Raw genomic sequence first — 21,977 nt, 5'->3', positions numbered from 1 at the left:
CATGAAGGTTTAACCAGAACAAGCACTGATCTATAACAGATTACAAGCCGCGCAGTGCGGTTACAACTTATAACACACAATTAAACACAATTGAACGTTCAAGCAAAAGATCCGAACCCAACTTGATTCATTTATTCGACTCCAAGTCGACTATTTCATTAAAGAATCAATGGTTTTAAACTTGGTGTACTTTCAGATTTAAACCTCAGCTGGATGTTTTCATTTATTTAGTGCTGTGTTACACACCGCATGGAAAGTCATTTTCAAAATCCCATAATAGGGGCTCTTAAACACTAACAGTTCTCTTTCATCAAAATCAAAAATTAAACTCAGTTTTTAAATATTTGACCTAATGTTAAACCACTAATGCTGCCTTATGTTGACTATTTTTTTAAATATGTTAGCAAACATAAAAATGCTTCTTTAAAATCGATCACATTTTAAACCTTAAAATTTAACCACCCCTAAATAAGATATAGTCCAGATCTCTGTTGGAAAAACACATTTCTTTCTACACAAGAGACAGCAGCTGTGTTGGACAATGATAGACAAATGAATGTGTTGAGCCTGTGCGTTAATAACTGCTAAAATCTATTTTACATATAAAAACGGACAACAGTTTACTTCAAACACCACTGCCGAAATGCTTAAGGGACTACAGTGAATAAGAACTACTTCCATCACTGGAGGTGAACGCACCTTTCTAGGAGGGTCCCAAACAGCATTCTGATGGTCTTCTGGATGTTTTCTGTGCAAAGCCAGCTCCACTGATTCTTCATTAGCATGCACAGGATATTCAGAGTCTGGTTAGATAGAGCCGTCTCCTCAGCTGTGCACAACACAGGTACAGGCGACAGAAAGACATGAGATCACAGCTGGAAATTACGATTACAGGTGTTGGTCAAAAAAGAAAACATGTTTGCAAAATAACTCCCAGAATGGCCAAATTAAGAGAACAGCATGTTCCATGTCCACAAATACAATTAAAATATAAAATATGAACACGCTCAGATTAAATAACTAACATGTTTTTATAATGTGGAACATGAAATGACTTGATTTTTTGGATAAAACAGATTCGAGAGCTGGTTTTCGTCAAGCAAGTGACAACAACATTATGAAAATGCAATGCTGCCCTCTAGAGTTAACCAGTATAATATGATATAATATGATAAGATGATCACTTTTACTTTTTTATTGTGCTCAAAGAAGTGGTTCTTTAGAAAGTGAGTGGAGTATTCAAATATATTATATAATCAAATAAATATTAAAAGTATAATAACATTTTAAAAGTCTAACTATAAATGTTAAATCAAAATATTAAACGTTCTTCTCTATTGTTTTTACTGGAAAGCATTCAGCTGTTGAGACTTCTGGATTCACAAAATGAACTGTGGTGAATTAGTTAACTAAATAAAAACTTCAAGACAAACTTTGCCTTGGGAAAGATTGAAATGTAAAGCAGTTCATCAGATTATTCCTCTAAAATAAAATTAAACTTTAGTAGACACATTACAATAAAAAAAGTTACCCTTTTAGAACATTCAGATCATTCCAAATCTGTAAATGACTTGATTTTGTTCTTCTAAAAAATGAAGAATAAAAATAGAACTTTTTAAAGAATGTTCTGGGGTCTCGTTTCTGAATGTGGCATACGAACAAAACAGGGATGGAAATGTGCCGGGTGCGAATTACAGTTGGGTGGAATGACCCCCCTAATTAATGCTTGATCCCCCTGAAGGACATCAAAACAAGATGTATGGGGGGGGTCAGCTCTTAATACCAAGAAATATTCCCCTCTGATATGTATTTTAAATAATAATGTTGATAATTAAAATTACAGATATAAATATACATTTGACCACCCCATAATGGTTCATCCCACTGTGAATGCATAATCGAGCCAACTAGGCTATGCAAGAATAAATTAATTTAACAGTCTGAAACTGGCAGATCTAGAGCACCTATAGAAATCGTAAGTGTTTAAAAGAATGATTTCTCCTAAAATAGGTGTTTGTATCTACATATAACCTGAAAGTAAAGTCCAGTTAGATGCAGTTTGTATAGACAGACCTACAGTAACATCTGAAGTAGCTGATCAGAGGATACCGTAGGTCAGGATACACTAAATATCCCTCAAAAAACTGAAAACCTGAATAAGTTTTATTAATAGACTAGATGTAATTAAAATACATACATAAATCACTAAAGCATGTATGACACAAACTAACCAATAAAATTGTTAGTTTTAACCCCCCCCCCCTCCCCCAATCTGATCGTCAATGTATATTATATAATGTAAATATTGACTTAACTGAACCACTTTAAATCTTCATATGAGCCATAATCATCATTTAAGTAAATACATTGTTATTTAATCTCGGTGTATGTTTACATTTAGGAAGATGCTAATTTTAGAAATCAGACCCCTGATCAAAAACTAAAACCAAACTAAGGTTAAATCTGGGGCTCTTTGTATGACTTGTACCGTACATTTAAAGTTCATGTTTGAAACTCCATCCATTTGAATGAGACTTTAACACAAGAACAGCTGTGATTAGATCATTATATCGCTGATTTAACCTCAAGTGTTATTGTAATAATTATAATAATTTCTCTTACACAAAAGTATTTACCAGATTCACTGAAGGAAGGTGCATTCTCCAGCTGTGGTCTGGCACACATACAGGTTTTCAAATCCAATTTAGGTCCGGAGCCTACACTTTTCTCAGCATCAGCATCAAACCCTGGAGCTTTACCTTCAGAACGCTCCTTCTCTGAGATGAAGCTCTCCAGCTCGTTCAACAAGAAGCCATTGAAAACCTGCAAAAACAACGAATAACAGTTGCACAGTGAGCAGTGTCAACCAGGGTGGAATTAAGAATCAGTCCCCATGAAATCCAAATTTATGTTTTTTTGGAGTGTTAGTATCAATATGTGCTTTTGCACATTGAGACAATAATGTGTTCAATTCAAGAGATCACACTTAGCTGATTGATAAGGTAAATGCGTGTATGGCATGCTGTCCTAGGAGAGCTCAGAGGATCTTCGAGCCCAGGCTTCCTTCTCTTTAGTCGAAAGAGAAGGGAGTCTGAGCTCAGGTAGGTCTCAAGAACTAACCTGTATTAGGCAGGAAAAGAGGGGAAGGTGTCGGGGTGGATGGGGGGATTCTTCAAGATGAAGATGGCTAAGGTTAGTAAAACAGGCTATTTATGTGCGTTTGGATTCATCTGATTGATATATCATGCGAGACCAGCCATGGTCAATCGTAAGCATGTAATCCTGTCGAAACGATGTTTAAAAAAACTTCACTTATCAAAGATGTTCAATGGCTTGTGTCTAAACAAAGGCCATTGGATTAAGTGGGCACACCAATGCACAAAATGCCAGACATAAAAATGTCATTTTTAAAACAACAGCTTGGGCTTTTGTTGTTTTGTTTTGTTTTGTTTTGTTTTGTTTTGTTTTGTTTTGTTTTGTTTTGCTTTGCTTTGCTTTGCTTTGCTTTGCTTTGCTTTGCTTTGCTTTGTTTTGCTTTGTTTTGCTTTGCCTTGCTTTGCTTTGCTTTGCTTTGCTTTGCTTTGTTTTGCTTTGCTTTGCTTTGCGCGCCACATTAAAAAAACTGGTTAACCAATGAGACAGGTGCTTTTTTCACATGTTTTGAGTAGTTTCCGTAAACAACTACTGGGTGGCACTCAAGCAAAAGAATGGTGAGTTTAATTTAATTTAATTTTCTTTCATGGCTTGTAACTTGTTCCTGTAAATGTTTAACAAGCGGTCTCATTTATAAGCATGGTGTATGCACAAAACAGGGCCAGAAATGTGAGTATGACACCTCCCATGCAAAAGTTGTGATCAAAAAAATAATCTTGACAGCAATATGTTCGAAACTGTCTGTAAACTGTAAAAATATTCAATTTAAATATTGACTTAAACTAAACACTTTAAATCGTCATATGAGCCCTAATGATTAACAAATAAATAAACATTTATTCTGGTGTAGGTTCACTTTTAGGAAGGTTTCGAAGCAAATTTTATAAATCAGACCGCAGGTGTTTTTGTGCTGCAGTGGAAGAAGTTACGCAAAAGAGGAACAGCTTATGATATAAATACACAAGGAATAGCGTGAGGGTGACTACTTCTGTGCAATAAGCAAATGTCAGAAATTTAAAAATGAGCAGCGTCCCCTAAAATACTGGAGTATTTCTCTTTTTCATTAAGCTCCATCTAATGTCAGGGAGTGATTTTGCACATTCACTCTGCTCATCACTAATGAAAAAAAAAAAATCACATGAATGTCAAAAACAGAGAGGAGAAGAGAGTTCAACATTTTTTTACGTCTTTTTTTTACGTTACCTAATACTTGAACTTCTCATCAAATCTGACCAATCAAATGCTCTCTAGTATCTAAAGAAAGATGCTATTGCAATGGTCTGCAAAAAGACTTGCAAATATATAGGAGATTCAAAAATAAATGTTACAAACACTTTCAGTTTTTTACATGGTTAATAGTACTATATGTGAGGGATAAATGATTTAGACAGTGTAAATACAATTTCTACGAAAGCCTGGTTTTGCATAAATGTCACAAAAACAACAGCAGCATGCACGTGGTTTGCTTCAACCCAGAGAGATGGCTGCACAGAGTAGATCTTATGCATGAGTTGGCATGGACCACAAAATATATCGGACTCAATTGTATTACACAGAATGCTGTATTTTAAAACAGAGAAATAACATACTCAGCATTGCTATTATGGAATGTAGCTGTCATGAGCACAATAGCTTAATGATTCTGACTGGCACAGCTGTGCTATAAATGATACGCTATTGGCTGTTTTATAAAAAGTAGGAGCCACTCTATGTCTTATGCCTTCATGTTTCAGTTGAAATTACGAAATGATCACTTCTACTTACAGTGCTGCTTTCATCAAAGCAGTAAACCACGTTGGGTTTCATGTCAGACACGCTGAGAGCAGGTGCGATTTTACTAGAGAACCTCATTCTAGACCTAGAATTGAACCCCAGAAAATTGTGCATTAGTCATATAGGAAATAATTTAAACTAATACAATTCAGGAAAACAGAAGCATACTTGGACTTCTTGTCAGTGGACAGTTTTCCATCAGGCTCTCCGTCAATGTCGTCAGTAGGGCTTTGTGGTTCTGAGCGAGGGAAGGCTGTCTTCAGAGTGTCCACTATAGCATTCACCACAATCTGCAAAGTCCCACAGTGAACGCAAGTCATAAAGGCATTCTAGTGAAGGGTTTCAGGCAAAACATACAGTGTGCAGTGCTTCCCACAGGTTTGAAATATACTTGCGGTGGTAGCCGGATTGAAAACACCATTTAATCACATCACATGAATAGTTAACTATATGGGACAAACAAAACATAATTTAATTTTTAACAATCATGTCATTTAGTATAAACTGTTTCTTTTCAATGGGTTAAAGTAAAAAGACTGTTGGAATAAAAAAAGACATCCACTATTTCTCTTACTTTTATGCTATTCAGGACCATGTGCACCCACTGATGGGTCAAATCTGCTTCTCTCGTTCTTTCAAACTCAAAGCAAACTTGAATGCCAAAGCATTTTAAATATGTAAATAAAATAGCCCATGTAATATATTAACATCATCAAATCAATAAAATAACCAGCAAATGAATGACAGAAAAATCAATAAAAACAGACTTTTTTTAAAGATTTCAAATTAAATTAAATGTTAAAAATGTTGGATTAAAACGTGTAGATTACTTAAATAAGGCAAATGTGTTGATTAACCATTACTAATGGTGTACATACATTTTTCAGTTAGTTTAGACCAGTCAATTCATATTATTTGAGTATATAGTAAAGCTTTTAGGAGTCATTTACATTAAAAAATTAAGTATTTTATGTTTTTCTCGCTCTCGCTGTTAGCTGCAAAGCCAAGTGAAATTAGGCTAAGGTAAAAAGGCAATGCAAAAATGCATACAGTTAACAAACAACAGCTTTAGAAAGCAAAAGCAGAATCCCGGACATTTTAGGAAACTTTTTAAATGCCAAAAAGGCACAACTTTGTGGGTCTGCAAAGCACGTGAGACTGTCTCTGAGAGTGTTGACAGTACACGCGGGCACAGAATGAAACGGTAATGTTTAAAGTGGATTTTCCACATCTTAATCAATCACGAAAGTTTACTTTTGTGATGATTTAGGATGATAATAATAGTAAATAAAAACGTGTCACCTAATATACTTGGGTGGCTGTCAATCTACCTAGGCAGCCCGCCCAAGTAAAGTCTATGTGTGGGAAGCACTGATGTGTGTGTACATATGTACCTTGTCTATGCGTGAGACAATGAAAGGTTTCTTAACAAACGCAATTCTTGCATCCGTGTTAAGAGCGAGGAACTCTTGCATTTCTTCACTGTTGGCTGTTTCAGGAATGGCACAAAGTTGCTATAATCAAATGGAATACCACTATTAAACATAGTCAGGGTTATGTAATGCATTTAGGAGAAAATGAATAAATCAAAAGAACTTACTCTGAGGAATGTTTCTAATAGACCTTTCCTGGCCTCCACTTTGTCACTGTCCATGTTTCCAAAAGGAAGTTCAGGAAAGATTTTCTTTGGCCCTTTCACATCTACATAATACAAAACACCACAACCAATAAAACACTGTTTTGGAAAGACTGACAGGACAAATGTGCTCGGCTTACTTTTAAGAATTTTGCGTAATTCTGGTTTCTCCTCCAAACGGGTCTGAAGGTTGAGGAATTCGCTGTAGCGTCGGTTCACAGTGTGATAAGCCAAAGGCTGCAACGATTCTGGATTCTCTGAGTCCATGGCTGTTTCATACTGCACAACAAACACATCACCATCATCAAGTTATCGAACATCTTTTTTTTATGGCATACCCAAGTTTTTTTTACTTTACTCTTCAGGAAAAAAAGACACATATTTCACCTTTACAGTGTAGAGAGTGTAGGGATGGGATCCAGTGCCTCTGTGTTCCTTGGCAGTGATGGTACCAGTGATGCGGAGGTTCTGGATAATAACCGGACCCTCTGGACTACTGAGGGGCTCAAAGTTGAAAGGTGCCAGAGATGCCATCCCACCTGGTGAAGTGACCTGGATGGGTGTATTCAAAGCCAGGTCACCAGGATTTAACAGGCCTGGCTGGTCTATACTCGAGTTGCACTTCTCCGATGGCTGGAGAGTACAAAAACTTGATGCCTCTTCCTCTGGGACACTGGCAGAATGTGCTGCTGATGGCTCCTTCTCTGCTGTATTGGTGTAAGTTGGAAGGTCATCCTCAAGGTCTAACAAAGGGTCAACTGGAGTGACGCATTCGGTGAGTCTTTCTGAAAGGGTTTCCTCTGTACCAATTAGAACCAATGATTCCAAGGAGCCCCGCTTGAAGTCCGTCAGAGGAGATTCCAAATCGGAGTCGGTTTCTTGGTAGAATGGATTTGGCTTGCTTAGTCGCAGGTAATCCCTGGGACTAAAACCCAACGGGAATGGTTTGGTTGTCCGAGATTCATCTTCTTCCAGGTTGTGTGGAGAAAAAAGTTCTGCAGAATCAATGACATCATAAGCCGCAAGTTCTGGCGTTGAGGCCTCTGTTATGTTGGGTGTGTCTGGGGTAACTTTTAGGGTCAGAACGCAAGGAACCGCAAGTTCTTGCTGTGCATTTTCTTGAGCAGATACAACCTGTGGTGGAGATTGAATTTCTACTGGTTCTGGTTCTGAACCAGGTTCACTGGATTGGGTGAAAATGCTTACAATTAAAAGATTTAGCCAATCTGGATCAGATAGTTTTGCAATTAAAGGCAGAATAACATTGCATGTTATAAGTTCGCCCACCACAAATCGACCTGTTCGTGTTTCTAAATGTGGAGGAGGTACAAGAACATGTAGAAGGAGATCTACAATGGCCCGTACATAGTTTACTTCGACAGCAGCGCTCTGAAGAGCGGGATGAGGAGGACAGAGTTTGCTGTATGTCCCCCAGAGATCTCCATCTTTGTCAACCTCTTGTTTTCCACTGGCACTCAAGAAGCCCTGAAGATGGCATCCAGAGAGATCAAGCACCCTCTGGGACAAAGTTTTCCTGTCAACCCTTGATGCTCGACCCTTCAGCTCCATGGCCATAGAGATCATGGCATTGTGAACCTCATCCTCAAACTCTTGCTCATCGGAAACAGTACTGTACCATGATGTGACAAAGTCGCGTACGATTTTATCGACTGTCTTTTGGATTTCATCTTCCAATTGTTGTTCACTCTCAGCACTATCTTGGATCTCCTCCAGCTTAATAAAGCGCTCCAGATGAACAACACTGTCTGAGACTAGGACAGCCTGAGAACCCAGCCAACCACCTAAGACCACTAAGAGGCTTGTGAAAACACAGAGGAGCCAAACGTTGACCAGAAGGTGGAACAAGACCATCCAGGCCAACAGCGCCCCAAAACCAAGCAGCCTCTTCTGGACCAATAACTCAGACAAGCCCCAGGGACTTGCATTGACATGCTCAGGCTGAGACATTGCAGATGTTTACATTCTCCTGTCAATGAAAATTATGAAGCAGAGCAATTATTTTAAAACCCGGAAACATAAAAGCCCTAATGCATTGATCACAAAGTTAACTTTTCTTTTATGCTTAAGGCCCCAATACAAAGACAGCAAAGTTCAGGGGGTGTTTTTCTTAATTTTTGTGACCAGTAGTATACATCCCAACCCTGCCAGTAAAAGAGTACAAGTTTGAGATAATTATTGGTATTGATAACTTAGAACTTCAGGGGAAATGTTTTCTATTTAGAAATATACACCAAAAATATTAATGAAATATTAAACACATTTTCAATATTGTCCATAGTGTATGTGTGTGAATGAGAGTGTTGTTTCCCAGAGATGGGTTGCGGCTGGAAGGGCACTGCGTAAAACATATGCTGGATAAGTTGGCGGTTCATTCCGCCATGGCGACCCCAGATTAATAAAAGGACTAAGCCGAAAAGCAAATGAATGAATGAATAAATGAATGAATAAATAAATAAACACTTTTTTAAATCTAATGATGACAGGTCCAACATGAAAATAAAGAATATCCCTAAATAAAATGCAAAACGTAACAAACATTGTACTTTCATGATTCCAATGATACTGTGACTCATGTTTCAGTCTGCATCCGTGTAGTTGTGTGTAGTATTGCGCTCATATAAATTATGAAAAAGTATTACTGTAAACTAATGATAGACCATAATATGAAGATAGACTTTTTATTTTGTCTATATGATATATACTATCATATTGCACGGCCCTAATTAAAAAAAATTTAATTTCTATCATAATTTACTAATCTTGCCTGTCAAGAAAATACACCAAAGAGTACTATCCAATAAAACAAATCTGATGATCATGTAGTGTATAAAAAAGATCTGAGACTATAATCATTCAGCTATTGAATGGAAAGTAAATCATGATTATAGTCCTTTTGTGCCAACTTTTAGTTTAATTTTGCTGGTAATATTAACCTATTTAATAATGAAAAAAATAATAAATAAACCCTGATTTTTAATAGAAATGGTCATATATTTATTGTTTCTGCTATGAATATTGACAATATAGTCTTCTGTGTCGTCAAAATAGGAAATCATACACAATATCCAGACCTGAAGGAATGCAACATTAAAAAAGGGACTAAGCCGACAAGAAAGTGAATGAATGAATCAATCAATGAATCAATGAATGCATTTAATGTTACTGTTATCGTGACAGCTGTTTGTAAGGTGGGCGTCTAATTAATAATCAGTCAACAGTTATCGATTTGACACAAAATTACTCGAATGCTGTATAAACATACGATCGAAATCAGAAAAACATACAAAAGAAAGATCAAGCTTAATATAAAGTCTAGTTTTGTTTACAGTTATGATGACATCACTTGGGCGTTATGTGTATAATAATGACGTTGTGTATGTTTTGATGGGTATCAAGCTAGCGTTTCGAGCTCTTTAAAAGAACAAGTCATGTGTTTCAACGTAAAACAATGATGATTGAAATGATCTTACCTTAACAACATGGGTGCTGGAAATAATGTGCAAATTTGGAGCCAAACTAATTCATGTTGAAAAGCCGACTCTCACACGGCCTCGCAATGTTTTGACAGCTTCTTCCTCTGCATCTCCGCCTCTGATGATGAGTTGATGAACTCGGGGTTTTGTCGCCCTCTGGAGGCCATACGCCCAAACCCGCAGCCCCAACACTATACTGCAGGCCTCAGTCATTGTTCTCTTTTATTGCTGTTTTATTTTTACCACGCATTAAAGAGAATGGGAGAGGGTTACATCACTTATTGTGTCTCACGGCAGAAAGTTATATGCTACGGTAAACAGAATTACAAAATAAACCATCACGGAAGCTCTACTGTTTTCCTCGAGGCTGCGCGCGTCACGATCAACTTAAAGGGGCAGTTCACTAAAAACGGAAAATTCTGTCATAATTTTCTCACCTTCACTTGTTCCAAGCCTGTATCAGTTTCTTTTTTATCTGTTGAACACAGGAGAAGATATTTTGTAGAATGTTTATGAAGATTTGGAATCACGTGAGGATAAGCCTACACTTGAGTGCATTTTATTTACAGGTGAACTATCCTTTCAAACAATAAAAACAACTTAACGTAATGGTTTCTAGTGCATTTTGGGACATATTCCATTTGAATTTATTAGATTTAATTTGACATAAATAGAAGGCTGCAAGGGTGGCGCAGTAGGTGCTGTTGCCTCACAGCAAGAAGGTCGCTAGTTTGAGCCTTAGCTGGGTCAGTTGGCGTTTCTGTGTGGAGTTTGCATGTTCTCCCTGCGTTCGCGTGGGATTTCACTATAGGTGAATTGGGTAAGCTAAATTATCCATAGTACATGTGTGTGAATGAGAGTGTATGGGTGTTTCCCAGTGATGGGTTGTGGCTTGAAGGGCATCCACTGCGTAAAACTGCTGGATATGTTGACAGTTCACTCCTCTGTGGCGACCCCTTGATTAATAAAGGGACTAAGCCGAAAAGAAAATGAATGAATGAATGAATGAATGAATGAAAACAGTTTTGCTCAATATATTAATGAAAATCATGACATACTACAATTCAAAGTTATTCAACATCCAAAGTAACAATCCAGTAATGTATAATTTTCAAAAATATTTTGTTAAAAAATACAGTATTTTGAACTGTATTCATCAAAGAATTCGGAAAAAGAAGTATTATCATTCATAAGAAAATACTACTGACCACATTGACAAATGTGACACTAAAGTCTCAAGTAATGATGCTTAAAATACAGCTTTAATCGCAGGAATTAATTACATCTTAAAATATTCAAATAGCTTTGAAGATTTACTTTTTAAAGCTATTTAATATTTTAAGTTATGATAGTTAATCACAATATTTCATCACATCGTTTTCGATCACTTTTCTCTCCTTTTTTCAAAAACAAAACAAAAATAGATAAAAAAAAAAAAAAAAAACTGTGAACATAAAACCAAAATCATGCAAACGAAGAGTCCTGGAAATGTAGTATCACATACATTCATCTGAAAGCAAAAAGAGCTAAAACAGCTGCCTGTCATGCCTGAACATAGATGAAAAAAAAATCCAGTGCTGTTAAAACTGTTAGTGCTACAACTGAAGTTCAGCATCTGTTTCCTCAGAGACAGACAGTTATTTCCGTTATGCTGTAAATTTGAGGGAATCCCCTGGAAAACACAGACGAGACAAGCCGAATGTTTGTCATATGTAAATACCATTAATGTTCTCTCCAGATTGTTCCTCTAATCGAATGTGAAAACACAAGATTTAAATATTCTATGCATAAAACCATGAATTCCCCGTCACATGATTCTTACAGAAATTCAGTTTAATTAATTTTTATTTCTATAGCACTTTTACAATGTAGATTGTGTCAAAGCTGCTTAACATAGAAGATTATAGTAAATTGAAACTGTCAGTCCAGTTTTCAGAGTTGAAGTTCAGTTTAGATCAGTTTAGTGTGCTTTAATTTTCACTGCTGAGAGCTCAAACACTGAAGAGAAAATCCATCGATGAGCAGCTCCACAAGTCCCAAACCAAGCTAGTGGCGACAGTAGCGAGGAACAAACTTTACTAATTGATGAAAGTGAAGGAAAAAAAACCTTGAGAGAAACCAGCCTCAGTTGGGCACGACCATTTCCCCTCTGGCCAAACATCTTGTGCAAAATTGCAGTCTAGGCACTGTGCTGGAGAACGCTGGGCGACCATCATGGAGGAGCTGCAGATGTGAGTAGGTCATCGGCGGGTGTTTAGGCTAAAACAAGGAAAGCATTCAAAGGTACTACAGCTTTTGCTGAAAAGCACACATTTTGTCATGGCCATTCAAATAAAGTGAATTTGTGTAAAGAGGCCACTTTCCTCTCAGAAATCATTGATTAACTCAAATTGAGTCGAGGGGTTAATTATTGAGGATGTCAATCACTAAAAAATACAGTTTTAAAATTAGAGGAACAACTCTTGACCAAGTCACTTCTTATAGTTATTTGGGTCTGAGGCACACGGGGCTTTTAAAACTTTATAAATTTAACCCGCCCATTAAACTGTGGCTGAAAATATATCACATTGTTGTAAAACGTGGCTGTGAACTCTGGAGACCCACATTTAAATTATCTGATAAATCTTGGGGAAAAAGCTCAGTTGAAATCTTTCATCTGGAATTTTGCAAAAACATTGTCGGAGTTCACAGAAACACAGCTAGTCTAGGTTGCAGAGCAGAAGTAGGCAGGTTCCCTCTGCTCTCAGAAATCCAGAAGAGAGCAGGGAAGTTCTGGCTCCATTTGTCAGACTCCAGCTCAGAGAGCTACCATCAGCAAGCCCTCAGATATAAAAATGCACATCTGGGCAGCGAACAGAGAAAAACACAATTTACAAAAACCCACAAACGCAGTCCCAACATCTAACGACTAAAGAAATAGAAAAGATTACCCAGGAGGAATGTATACTGAATTGGCAAATTAAAGTACGACAAATAAAAAAGTTAGCATGCTTCCATCTGAGTATGAACTGGCCCCATACCTGACCAACATTAACAGTCAGAGAAAGCTGCTGAGCCAGTACCGTGGACACATTCTGAGTGTGTAGATGAGCCATGGAGGACCCCATAGCATAGACTGTGTCCACACTGCTCTGCTGATGAGCTGCACTTCCTCGTCTCTGTGTGTGTGGAGTTTGTTCTCCCCATGTTTATGTGGGTTGTATGAGTGTGTGTGTACATGTTAGAATGTATGGGTGTTTTCCAGTACTGGGTTGCAGCTGGAAGGGCATCTGCTGCATAAAACATATGCTGGATCAAATGGTGGTTCATTCTGCTGTGGCGAGCCCTGATATATAAGGGACTAAGCTGAAGGAAAATTAATGAATCCTAAGAACGTTACAAACCCATGAGACATTCATAACACAATTGAAGATATCCGGGAGCTCTCTGATCCTCCATACACAGCAAGGATCTCAAGGCATTTGAAGTTTAAAACAAATCATCAAAACATTCCATGTGAATTTAGTGGTTCAACTGAAAACGTGTAGAAAAAAACTGTAAAAATGACTTTGTTTGGGAAACTGAAGCTCCCGGAGAAACCCACGCGAACACGGGGTGAACATGCAAGCTTCACACAGAAATGCCAACTGGCCTAGCAGGGACTCGAACCAGCGACCTTCTTGCTGTGAGGCAATAGTGCTAACTACCTGGCCACTGTGCTGCCGGATGAGTAAATAATAACAGAATATTAATTTTTAGATTAACTAAATCGTTTAGACGGGGACTTACTGACATTTTATAGTCACAGTTAACCAATGTATAGGTTTCTGAAGGTCTCAAAATTTCTAGTTACAATTATTTGCTGTTAACTTTTATCACATTATACTGTTTTATCATGACATTGACCAAAGCTTATATAATTTATATATATATATATATATATATATATATATATATATATATATATATATATATATATATATATATATATATATATATATATAATAAAGTTATAATAGCTGAAAAAATACTTTGTCGGGGTATATACAGAACTTCTTAAGTTGAAATTAATACCTTTTACTACATTTTTAAATACCTTTAAAAAATGTAATACTTGCACGAATGTGATGGTGTAAATAAAATATCTTTCCAAATGAATTACCATACTGCAGATAACATATACATTTACATTTCAGAGGGATTAATCAAGGTGACCCCTTTGTCCATAGTTTTTAACCCATGTCATTTACTTTCAATAAGAATTCTAATTATAGATGGTAAAGATTCAAACATTTCAAGTAACAAAAGGTTGCAACATTTTCAATGCAGTCTATATGGAACCCACAACAAATAATAAAATACATTTCATTATAAGTTTGGTTGGCCATTAAATTCAGAAATGTGCCTTGTTTGCAATTCAGAAATCACAGTCAGCATAATAACCGGTCTCAATGTTTACTGCGGTTTGGAAAAGTTTTAAAATTGATAAACTTTTCTGTTATAGTGTTCCTACGGCATATGTAGGGGTTTTAAAGTGTTTTTTTTTTTTAAGTTTTGTAAAGTAATCTGTGTTTTAGAAACTAATGAATATAGGAGATGTCATTCATTTAATTTAATTATTTAACCTGACAAGTTTACTGTTCCAAAATATTATAAATGTTTCCTAAAATAAACCATACTGTGATCAATGGGGGAATTTTAATAAATATAATAAATATATATATACATTTAAAAAGAACTTTTTTAGAGCAGTTATCTCAATACCATGATACCGTGAAACCGTCATATTTTTATCCAAGATTACCATACCATCAGAAACTTCTACCAGCAGCCATTAGCAAAGAATCATGCTGGCATGCACTTTTAAGCAGTTTTTGTCACTTATGCCTCAGAATGAGTTTGTAGAAAGGTGCACTTGACTTGAAGGCTGGTTACCATCTAAAAGGAAGAATGAAATAGTTCACTGAGCAAATATCTGAATATCTAGGGATGCTGATGATGCGATATCTGAAGGGCGGAGAGGGATGAAGTGGAGAGGGGTGCGCGTCGTATTTGAGCACCGGGTGCGTTTGCGGGCACATCCGGGAGGCTCTGTCTAAACAAGTCAAGTCAACAAGTTTTGCATTAAAGTTTTTGAGAGACAATGATTTCGGCACCCAAAATTAGTCGTCAGTGCTCTCCGGCTGTTTCTTAGCCGGAGAAACATTTTTCCATCGCTCCATGGTCCACTTATGGTCCTCCGCTTGCCCGTTAGCAGGCGCTTTCTGCGGGTTCCCGGGCGTTTTATGCGCGCTTCGCCCGGAGGTCTTGCACCTTCGGATCCCCATACGCAGCAAGCTGCGCTGCACCGTGTGTTTGGAGATCTTTCTCTCATGACCAGTATTGAGTTTTTCAGCAATCTGAGCTACTGTATCTGTTCTGTGAGACTGGACCAGACGACCCAGCCTTTGCTCCCCGCGTTCATCGATGAGCCTCGGGCGACCGTGACCTTGTCGCCGGTTTCCCGGTGGTCCATCCTTGCACCACTTTTGATAAGTACTGACCACCACAGAGCGGGAACAGCCCACCAGATTGGCCGTGTCGGTGATGCTCTGATCCAACCGTCTAGCCATCACTATCTGGCCCTTCACAAAGTCACTCAGGTCTTTCCGCTTGCCCATTTGGGGTATTAAAGGGTTAACTTTTAAGCTTCTGGCAGGTATTTGAATGTAATGTGTTCATTGTACACAATAACGTAAATAACAATCGTAGGACTCACGCGATGTTCTTCTTCATTTTGGTAATTGCAGCATGAAGTAAGTTCATACCGCCATCTACTGAACATGAGTGTAATGTACATTAAACTCTATAAACAATTTCTTTCCATCACTCGTTCTCCAACAAAAGCATTTAGCATAATTTTCCTTTTTTATTTAATTTTATTTCTGTCTTTACTTGTGGTACAATATTTAATGTGTTATTTTATTGTTATACTATGTCGTTGTTTTTAGTTAATTATGATTTTGTATTAACCCATCATTGATTTTACTTAAGGTCTGCTGTGCCTGTGGGAGATTTGAGTAGCCCAATAGAGCTTATTTTACACGTATACACATGTTGGTGTGCATTCGTAATCATATAAAAGGGTTCTCAAATGCTTTAAGATATTTTTTTTTAAGTCAAGCATATGTCAAGTTTAAAAAAATGATATGAACATAACGTTATTTCTTTGCTAATAACCTTGCTTCCGAGTGGTATAAAATTCCTGGTTCATTTTTTGTTTTGTTTTTTGAGCCTGGCTCTTCTAGCCGAAATAAATCAAATAAAACTTTCTCCAGAAGAAAAAATATTTTCAGACATACTGTGAAAATTTACTTGCTTTGTTAAACATAAATTTGGAAATATAAAAAAAAAAGAAAAAAAATTCAAAAGGGGGGCTAATAATTCTGACATTATATATATATATATATATATATATATATATATATATATATATATATATATATATATCTCAGAGTAAACAAATGCTTCAACCAATTAAATTGCCAAAAGATTATAAAATACAGTAGGTAACACATTACAATAAAGTCTCATTAATAAATCTTAATGAAATAAAATCAACAGTGATAAAAAGCCAGATTTATTACAATTATATGATAACATTAGTTAAATAATACAATTAAATTTTATTAGATAATGACTTGACTCCATTTAATTAAACGATTACGACTACTATTTTAATGTATTAGGCATTAACTACAGTGGTAATATACAGTTGCCAAATAAATAGTCAAAGAATGTTCTGTCAATACTTCAGCATGTAGTAAAAAAGGTTAACATATCAAAATGTCCATGTTTAAACTATTAAGCTAATCAATGAACTGTTATTATTACCACTGCAAATACAATGTGAATATCCCTTAAAGTTTAACTAATAAAGAATTATTCACATTATCTAAATCATATATCATAAAAAAAATGCTGGCTTCCAAACAATCGATTTGTGTTGCGACAACATGAAGGAATTATGTTAACTTATTAGTTTTTTCGAATTTAAGTGGATTGAGCATAAAACAATTAAGTTGTCTAGAAAAAAAAAAAACCTCAAACATTTGTGTTGTTTTAACTTCTTTAAAATAAGTAGTTTAAGCAAACAGCAAACGTAATGTTTTAAGGGCATGTTAATTATCACGATATATTGAATTTATTGAATGTCATTTGTTTAAACAAGAGATGCCCAAACTAGGGCTTGCTTGCCAAAGTTGGCCCATGGTAACCTGTGATTTGGCCCACCATGTCATCTGAGAAGAGAGTGAGAATGATGGGGAAGGATGGGGCGACTGCCTTTTACAGAGATCTTCACTTCCAATTTTATGTAACCTTTTTTATTAAAGAAAACTTAAATTAAATGTTTTAATTAAATGTTATAAATGAATCAGATTTTTTCAAAAAATAAATACTTTCACTTGGCGCATAAGGGACAATACAGAAGACATCAGTGAGCAAATGAAGGCAAAAAGAGGTGCAGCGCGACTAGTGGAAACCTATTCTTTTATAAATGAGTAAATGTTATTAACTGTAAAAGGTTCATTATAAAGTTAAAAGATATACATTGCATGAGTGAATATAGAGGAATGTTTTATAGTTATTTTTGAAGATTAAATAAATTAGGAAATTATCCATGGCAACCTTAATGTAATAGAGTTTGGTATATTTACCTTGGGCCCACCACACTCCATCAAGATTGGGTTTTGGCCCTTTATAAGAAATATGGGCACCCCTGGTCTAAACCAATGACAGGCCTAAATAGCCAACGTACCAAAACAAAACAGACAGCAAAATACTTTTTGATATTGTTGTCAAATAAATTAATAATTTTTTTTTTTTTTCAATTCTGCACACTTCTATTGCAGTTGGAGCCAAAGCAGATTGAGGAAAAAAAAAAAAACTTCAAAGCAACAATAGCACTTGCTCAATAGACTTGACATCATGCTCTGATAAACTGTGTCTCTTTGCATCCAGAACTTATTGATTCAGCCAGATCAATCCCTGCAACACCATTTGGTTGCTATCCATCTGAACAGTGGGCGACAGAGTCGATAACTCGAACTGCCTCAGACGATCAGCTGATGCTAGCAGAAACACAACTGAAATGTCTAATAGAGACTAATGTTTCCAACAGGCAGAATGTTGATCTGAAGAGTCTTCGTTGCTGGATACAAAATTCACTGGATACAAAAGAGTTTTTCCCAAGCATTGTGTTGCACTAAGGGGTATCGGAATACTTATGGTCAACCTGATAGGGTGTGGGGGTGTGTGTGTGTGTGGGTTGGAAGGGGGGGGTGATGGTTAAATACCTTCAAATGTATGAGTATTCCTATTCAAATCAATTAAATCTACTAATTATTCGGAAGTATTCTGCTCCGTTTATGTTGTTTCTCCGATCTCTGTTTAACGGATAGAATAAGAATATAGAATATCTTTGCCATAATGACAGTTAATAATATTTGACAAGATATTTATCAAAACACTTCTGTACAGTTTAAAGTGACATTTAAAGCCTTAACTAGGTTATTTAGATTTATTAGGCAGGTTAGGGTAATTAGGCAAGTTATTGTATAACAGTGGTTTGTTCAGTAGACTATCAAAAGAAAATATATTAAAGGGGCTAATACTTTTGTCCTTAAAATGTTTTTTTTTTTAATTAATAACTGCTTTTATTCCAGCCGAAATAGAAGAAATAAGACTTTTTTCAGAAGAAAAAAATATTATCAGAGATACTGTGAAAATGCCCTTGGCCTGTTAAATATCATGTGGGAAAATTAAAAAAAAAGAAAAAAAATTGAAAAGGGGCAGGGAATTCTGACTTCAACTGTATAAATATATTTTTTCTAGCTCTAAATATTTTATTTAGGGCTGCACTGGTGTGAAATTTTTCACAATACAGATAACCCTTCAAATTTGAAAGCAGATAACCAATGAAGATAAATATAAATCTTGATATCTATTTTTTGAGCATTAATTTTAAAAGCAAAAACATGGTGGACTACTGATTTTACTTAGAAACATTAAATGCAATCTGTCATATTAGAGCATCTCAGTTCTAATGTTTTTTTTTATGATTAATCTATTAATAATAGTTCATGCTTATTTGTTGATTAAAATGAATGCAAATGTTTAAGCCTAGCAGTCGTCTTCGTTAGTTTATGGTACTTTATCTATTAATGATCTTTATAGTCAAACGTTACATATTTGTTTTTCATTTTGCAAGAAATACATGCTGACAATAATGTACAAAAGAAAAAAAGTCAACATTTATGACTTCAGTTATTTTTCAATTATTCTATTTTTTATTACAAAGCTTTAATTTTAATCACTGACCTAAAAAAAAAAAATCTCGAAAACAACCCAACTTATTTTATAGGGTCCAGGTGTAATTAGCAAAACGTGACAATATAGCTGAACCACAAAACCTTATTTCCTCATGTTTAATAGCCAACAAGTACGCATAAAGACTATTGACTTTATTTCTATATTGTGTAATTGTATGTTTATTCATTCATTTTCTTTTCAGCTTAGTCCCTTCATTAATCAGGGGTCACCACAGCGGAATGAACCCCCAACTTTACAGGAAATGTTTTACGCAGCGATGCCCTTCCAGCCGCAACCAATCACTGGGAAACATCCATACACACTCATTCACATTACAAACAATTTAGCCTACCCAATTCACCTATAGTGCATGTCTTTGGACTTGTGGGGAACCTTGGAGCACCCGGAGGAAACCCATGCAAATGCAGGGAGAACATGCAAACTCCACACAGAAACGCCAACTGACCCAGCTGAGGCTCGAACCAGCGACCTTCTTGCTGTGAGGCAACAGCACTACCTACTGCACCACATCACCCCATAATTGTGTAGTAATTCTTTTTTACCTGAAACATATCAAAATGCCTTCATTTATTTTATTATAATATGCATTCATAAGTACTTAATGAGGTATATGCACACAGACGTTTAATTTTCCAGTGAATTGTCGCATTTAAAATCTGGTTTCTTTAAAAATCAGTGATCTTCTTTGGCGGATTGAGATACGATATAAAGTGGGTCTCAGACCAGAGAAAAAGCACCGAATTAAATTCCATTCTTTAGCACCATGTCTTTAAAATATGGAAGTTTATTCTACCATAATATTTTCAATGGAGCCTGCTGCTCGCCTGCTGCTCCTGACTTCTGTTTAAACAGCCTTTCATCTCATTTTGCACTTGAATAACTAAAAGAATGCTTAAGTCTGTTAAACTGGTTATACGTTAATCCAACACAGACTCATTGTGAAAATGTACCCCATATACATTTCTGAATTATGTAGCTAGTAGGGGTGTAACAGAATACAATTTTACAGATTACATACGGATCACAATTCAGGATTTGTTGCACACGTGTGGGTTAATCCAACATTTAAAACAATAGCAGAGAGATCGCCTCCCATTGCATTCAAATCATGTGTATGAAAGCATTTTGGTTTCCCCGTAAAATATAATGATAACCAAAAAGGTTGTGGTGGGATCTACCTAAATGCTTTCTTAGGTTATTAATTAAAGGTGTTTTCTGTCATTGTTTGTTTAAACTGCATTAATGCATTCAGTGTAAAGCTGCATGATTAAGCATTAAAACATCATGATCTCAATTCGAACCCGCATAACATGAATGATAAATGATAATGATTTGCATATGTTTAATAATCCTTCTAAGCGTTCGATCGAGAGAGATTCAGTTTTTAAACTTTTTCAGTTAGTTATTAACAATTAAATAACAGCGCAGTGCTGGAAGAACAGTTTATAGTTCCGACAAACACTGATGTTTATGGTAAATATAGGGATGGGTACCGAAACTCAGTACTTTATTAGTGCTACATATGGATAAGATCTGACATTATCAGTTTTGCTATTGGTACTGGAGAATTATTGTTGAATAAACATTACTTCAGTAGCATAATTTAACTGACCAAGCAATCTGGCTAAGTGATATCTTTCAAAAGTGCATTAACTGCAATTAAAAGTATTAAAAAGTTTTTGACAGTCTAGCTACTAATGGTAACGTTCCATCATCCACATTGTTATGCCAGCAGTCAATCACCAAAATTACTATAATATTAATAGTTAAATAAACACATTAGGTTACAATGAAAACAGTTTTTTTTTTTTTTTTGCAGTAGCCTAAAAAAATTTTCAACGTTAAAAATGCTTTTACATCAGCTGTATTTACAAATATAGCCTATGAATAGCCTAATAATAAACTATGCTTAAGAAATTATAAAAAACTGCTTATTTTTACATTGCAAGATGCTCTAAAACTGTATTTAAACCAGTTAACTCCCAAAACACTGTTAACTCATTTATGTGAATGTATTAATAATATAAAAAATCATAAACATTATTTAACTACATTTTGCAACTCAAAAAGGGTATTTTGCTGCAGGGAGCACAATAAACCAAGAAAGATCCAGACTTCTGCCAGAAAAGGCAAACTTGTTGATTTTTCTCCAGTAGAATGGTTAAAAACTGAAATTCATTTTCCTTTAAACCATTGTGCATTCTTTAACAGAAAAAAACTAATTATTTGTTTTACAATTATTGGTTTCATTTTATTTTACATAAAAACTTAATAACAATATAAAGTGTTGTTAACTCTGTTCAATTAGTTTTTTCATTAAAAAAACACTACAAAAAGTACCGTTAAGAGAACCGTTAAAGTACCGAACTGATAAGTGGTATCAATAAAAGTAGTAATACCATTAAAACCTTAATGATACCCATCCCATGGTTTAGCCATACCGTTTAATGGAACTTCATGCTGGTGAAAGCAATTACACTGTGTAACCAATAGATGGCGACAAACAACCATCAAAATGATGTCACTGAATAATGTCACTGATACAACTACAGTATAATGAAACATTTTAT

The 21,977-nt window shown here is 35.7% G+C and overlaps 1 protein-coding gene and 1 long non-coding RNA gene across 2 annotated transcripts in view; both read right to left on the bottom strand.

Annotated features, from left to right (window-relative positions):
• The window catches only part of snx19b (sorting nexin 19b), a 42,769-nt gene extending 32,593 nt beyond the window's left edge, over positions 1–10,176 (bottom strand). The window contains exons 1-9 of the mRNA XM_087283884.1: positions 10,054–10,176; positions 6,950–8,549; positions 6,703–6,841; positions 6,527–6,627; positions 6,321–6,440; positions 5,095–5,216; positions 4,918–5,011; positions 2,637–2,823; positions 700–829 (exon numbers count right to left, since the gene is read on the bottom strand). Of these exons, the coding sequence (XP_087140010.1) occupies positions 700–829; positions 2,637–2,823; positions 4,918–5,011; positions 5,095–5,216; positions 6,321–6,440; positions 6,527–6,627; positions 6,703–6,841; positions 6,950–8,530 (2,474 nt within the window). The 5' untranslated portion in view covers positions 8,531–8,549; positions 10,054–10,176. The remainder of the gene's footprint in view (positions 1–699; positions 830–2,636; positions 2,824–4,917; positions 5,012–5,094; positions 5,217–6,320; positions 6,441–6,526; positions 6,628–6,702; positions 6,842–6,949; positions 8,550–10,053) is intronic.
• Positions 10,177–16,626: 6,450 nt separating this feature from the next.
• On the bottom strand, positions 16,627–21,167 carry LOC147840597 (uncharacterized). The gene is made up of 2 exons (XR_015509254.1): positions 18,888–21,167; positions 16,627–18,413 (listed from the first exon to the last, which is right to left on the bottom strand). It is a non-coding gene; the product is annotated as an uncharacterized LOC147840597 (long non-coding RNA).
• Between the last annotated feature and the right edge of the window lie 810 nt (positions 21,168–21,977).

Source organism: Danio rerio, chromosome 15 (genome assembly GCF_052040795.2).
Source record: "Danio rerio strain M-AB ecotype USA chromosome 15, GRCz13ab, whole genome shotgun sequence".
In the NCBI taxonomy this organism is placed as follows: Eukaryota; Metazoa; Chordata; class Actinopteri; order Cypriniformes; family Danionidae; genus Danio; species Danio rerio.
Note: the sequence above shows the minus strand (reverse complement) of the source record. Positions and strands in the feature narration are given on the sequence as shown.